General features: G+C 40.4%; 1 protein-coding gene across 1 annotated transcript; it reads left to right on the forward strand.

Annotated features, from left to right (window-relative positions):
* The first annotated feature begins 402 nt into the window (after positions 1-402).
* Positions 403-1575, forward strand: MC4R (melanocortin 4 receptor). Its single transcript, XM_085304359.1, has one exon. The coding sequence runs from the start codon at positions 406-408 to the stop codon at positions 1399-1401; it is 996 nt and encodes a 331-aa protein (XP_085160485.1). The 5' UTR covers positions 403-405; the 3' UTR covers positions 1402-1575.
* The last annotated feature ends 3350 nt before the right edge of the window (positions 1576-4925 follow it).

The following is a 4925-nucleotide window of genomic DNA, read 5'->3' on the forward strand; positions in this document are numbered from 1 at the left end:
GGTTCTGCTCGGCAGCAGCCACTTGAGCATTTTCTGTTTACCTCTCTAGTGGAAGGGAAGGAAAAAACTCTGCAGCATGTAACTGAACTAACCGGGAACTGAATATAAGTGAGAAGCTGATGCAAACTTACAGCTGGTTGTTGGGACTCAGTGATATAGATAATCAGGGTAAATGTGATGATGGTCAGAAACTACATCTGTGAGAGAGTAAGACAGCATTTCTGACCTTGAAACCTTCTTTTGTAGTAGCAGTTAAAAGTGTTCTGAACTGCATTCTGCTTTGGTATTGGGTTTTTTTTCTCYTTCTTTCTTTTCTTCCCCCACYGAAAAGCCAAAGGAGGATTTCAAAGGGATGCAAAAAGGACAGATTTTTAAACCAGGAAGCTGAAAGTGGCTCTGCCTAAGATGAATTTCACCCTGCAGCGTGGGACACTCCAGCCTCTCCACTTCTGGAACCACAGCTATGGAGCGCATGGAGGTGCCGGCGAGCCGAACACCAAGGGCCACTCTTCAGGAGGCTGCTACGAGCAACTCTTTGTTTCCCCCGAAGTGTTTGTGACTCTGGGCATCATCAGCTTGCTGGAGAACATCTTGGTCATTGTGGCAATAGCSAAGAACAAGAACCTCCATTCGCCCATGTACTTCTTCATCTGYAGCTTGGCAGTGGCGGACATGCTAGTGAGTGTATCCAATGGMTCAGAAACTATCGTCATCACGCTGCTAAACAACACAGACACAGATGCACAGAGCTTTACCATAAACATTGACAATGTCATTGACTCAGTGATTTGCAGTTCCCTGCTTGCMTCAATTTGCAGTCTCCTCTCAATAGCAGTGGACAGGTATTTTACCATCTTTTATGCCCTTCAGTACCATAACATCATGACGGTGAAGCGCGTAGGGGTCATCATTACATGCATCTGGGCTGCTTGCACAGTCTCAGGCATTTTGTTCATCATTTATTCTGACAGCAGTGTTGTCATCATCTGTCTTATCAGTATGTTCTTCACCATGCTCATTCTCATGGCCTCCCTCTATGTCCACATGTTCATGATGGCCCGGATGCATATCAAAAAGATTGCGGTTCTTCCAGGAACTGGCCCTATTCGCCAAGGGGCCAATATGAAAGGGGCCATCACTCTCACCATCCTGATTGGAGTTTTTGTTGTGTGCTGGGCCCCATTTTTCCTGCACCTGATCTTCTACATCTCCTGCCCCTACAACCCTTACTGTGTATGCTTCATGTCCCACTTTAACTTTTACCTCATCCTCATCATGTGCAATTCCATCATCGATCCACTTATCTATGCATTCCGGAGTCAGGAGCTCAGAAAAACATTCAAGGAGATTATATGCTGTTGTAGCTTGAGAGGGCTTTGTGATTTGCCTGGCAAATATTAAACTGGGATGGGTATGTTACTGTGCACACACCGCGCAGCACAGACTTCCAAGCCATCAGATCCTCTTTCTCAGCAGAACATGGGCTRTATCTTTAACAGTGAACAACTCTTTCTCTCTCTCCCTCCTTCCCATCCTTATTTCCAGTTCATGTGTAATTTGTATTTCTGTATAGTATTTGTGATATCCACAGCTTGTAATTTATTTGTCTGGGAAGAGAAGAGAAGTAGCACTTCACTCGGTTTGTAAGTAAGCAAATAAATATAATGGTGAATGTGAAATACTACTAAACATGAGCAGCTGTATATTCTAACTGCTGAAAAAATAAATAACTTGTCTGACTTACAGTACATATTTGCTGATGCTGTTCTTTATTCTGTTGATGTAATTATAGCTATCTATTAAGCGCTATTCAACTTAAAATAGAACAGATGGTTCTCTATTAGCATATTAGAAATCTCTGGGATTAGGATGTAGATTTTTCATAAAGGTTACTAGGACCAAGGAGTGGTGTTCATTCATTTTGAACTCTACCTCCTCTTCCAAAAGGAGCAATTCTGTTCTTTGTTACAGTTACAGCCTACTATAATAAGATTTTTCAAATACTTGTTACCCAGATATGTATCCGGATTGTTCCCCCCCCGCCCAAGTTGGTGACTGCTGTGTGCCTGAGTTGCTTCCTGGAGCACCAGTTAGCCCTGGACATATTTGCTAAACTAACACCCAAGTAGACTGGTGCCCTCCATTTAATTGTGAAGCAGGTGTAGTGTCAATGCTTACAGTGCCAGCACTGGTGTAAAACTTCACTGAAACATTTACTTGTAGGACGAAGAGGGGATTTCAGTTTGGACAGTCAGTCCTTCCTTATTCTGAGGTGCCCTGAGAAATAAGGACTTTGGACTGCAGAAGAAATGGAGTTGCTGTGTTATCAGAGRGTAGGTCCACTGTCTGGGTCTTTGCAGAGGAGCTGGAACACACGTTGGTGTTGGTTTGACCCAGCCTTACTTCTGCCTAGCTGCAGTGTGCCTAAGCTCCTGGGAAAGACCACCAGAGGGAAAGAGTGATGGCTCCTGTGGCTATAAACCATCTTCTGTGTCTGGCACTAGCCTGCAGCCTGCTGTATTAGCTCTGCTTGAGGTCATGTCACCTTTTTAGATGTCTAACTTAAATGTTCTCAGCTTCATGTGAAGATATTGCTTTGCAGACTACAATAGGGACCTCAGGTCCCTGATTTTAGCACCTTTGAAAGTGCTTGATGTGGATACACAGGATTCCAGGAAGATGTCCTAAAGCATCTTGACAGCTAAGGCACAGAAAAAATATATATTATCTTTGGTAAGTATAAAAATAGCAGGTAGAAGATGTGGAAAGTTTTGATTTAAAAAGTCTAAACTGAATGTAAAGAATCTAAGGTTTAATCCTAAATGTCTCATTTTACCAAGATGAGTAGTAAAATAGTGGGATGAGCAGTCCTATTAATTTTCATGGAAGTTACTTGTTAACTCGAGCTATTTGTTCCCTCGTTAAAGTTAGACTTACAGTGAAATGCTGATAGATGAAAGCCCAATGCTTTAGGTCCTCTGCCAAAGATCAGAAAGGACTGGGGGTCTCAGTATCTTACACTTCAACTCACTCACAGGGTGATGGAGTCACCGTCAAATGGCTTCATACATCAAGGGTTCTTGGCAGATCAGCAGCAGAGACATCAGGTCTCCTGCACCCTTCCTTCTCTTGCAGCTGTGCCACCCCACTGTGCCACTTGTACCTGCCTTTAGCTTTAGTAAGTGATATCATGGCATCTAATGGTTGAAGAGTGGAAAATGTTGAAATGTATCTACATTAACTACATTAACATTATTCATTTTCTTTTGGAGGAAACAAACATTTCAACAACACACCCCTGCCTGTTTTCACTAGGTAGGAAATAAAAGATGTTAAAGAAGGAAGATTGAGGCTCAGGGAGTTGGGGGAGGAATGTATTAAAATTAAYAGTGTCTCTGAAAATCTCCTAGAATTCTCTTGGATTTTATTAAAAGCTTTCCCCTCTCCCACAAGACCTGACGCTAGCTATGCAAAACTGCTCTGCAAATAATGCAAGAAATTTCTGCTGACAGTTTGCACAAGACATAAATCTCACTTGATCTTTATTCTGCTTCACTTTATGTAGCTTATTTAGGGCTGTARATTACAATACTGGGCTCCAGAGATTGATTCTCTTTTTGTCTGCAGAGAGACTCCTCTGGAAAATGGTGTAAGAGCAAGACACTATCTTAGCTGCTTTGAGTATTACCTCTAGAGTCTCTTTCCTTCCTTCAGCTAGGCAGCTAACTTAAACACATCTAAATAGGATATGCTTCTATAAATTCCTTAAAACTATCAGTCTCATTTCTATTTACAAGTCTAGAACATTTTTTTCATATTGGTATGGAGATTTTCATCAATGGTTTTCTTAAAGTTTCCAAAATTGATGTGAATTTCTTTTGTGCTTCTTAGGATTAAGATTATTGAAAAGAGCTTTGATCCCATTAAGTATTAAATCTTCTTTAGAAATCTCTTTTTTTGAAACAACTTATTCTCAAGTTTTATCAGTTTTGAGCCTGCCTCGCACTTCTTTTGTCTTTATTTTATAAAGCTCTTTTATGTACTTTTTAATTGAAGAGGATTTTTTCATGGTGTTCTTTTTTTTTTTTTTTTAGACAGAATGTAATTTATTGAAATTGCTGGCAAACCTCCTGGACAAAAAATTTTTATATTCCCAGATACTCTGAAGCAGATACACAGTTTCTAAGTAGCTGAATCAGTTCCTATTTGCCTATAGCTCTGGCAGCTTTCCAGCAGGGAGTCACAGAAATTAGTGTTGCAAAAGATAAACAAGTTCATCAAGCTTGCTGGAGAGTGAGGAGAGTGGAAGTTTATTTTCCACACTCAATTTGCTGGAGCCTTGTTCTTCTGTTTGCAAATGTTCTAAGAAAATGAGCTTCCTTACTTTAAATATCTGGGACCCTAATCACTTTAGCACGTTTAGCATTTTTGTCATTTATGGAACTATGCCACAAGGAAACAAGGAAATGTGTTTTTCCATGTTTTACAGGTGTAAAGATTTACATTCTCAGTTCTACTGGTGAACAGGGACTCATGGATTTTCTCAGCCTCATACAAGGCAGCCTCTGATGGAGCTGGGAACTGATGGTTGTGTTCTCTGCCCTTTCCCAACAAATGGCTGTAATATAATACACAGAACTTTGAGTATCGAAGCAAATGTCTTTCTCTAAGAGAAACATTTCTTTAGCTTTGAAGTAGTTGTTGAACAAAGCAGAGAACTCCAAAAAGCACTTAGCAGGCTATAGTTGGTCTTAGTATAGTGGATTTTGAATGATGTTCCAAGATTCCCTTTAAAATTGAACCATGCTGTTATCTGAAAGCAAGGAGAGATGCACTGACAAACTATCATTTTATTAAATGTGCAGCAACAATAATGCTTTAGTTACAGCTTTAATAGCTGTGTAGTATATACATTATTTGTGTAA

Source organism: Rhea americana, unplaced genomic scaffold, assembly GCF_003343005.1.
Source record: "Rhea americana isolate MKP2758 unplaced genomic scaffold, rheAme1 scaffold_207, whole genome shotgun sequence".
Taxonomy (NCBI): Eukaryota; Metazoa; Chordata; class Aves; order Rheiformes; family Rheidae; genus Rhea; species Rhea americana.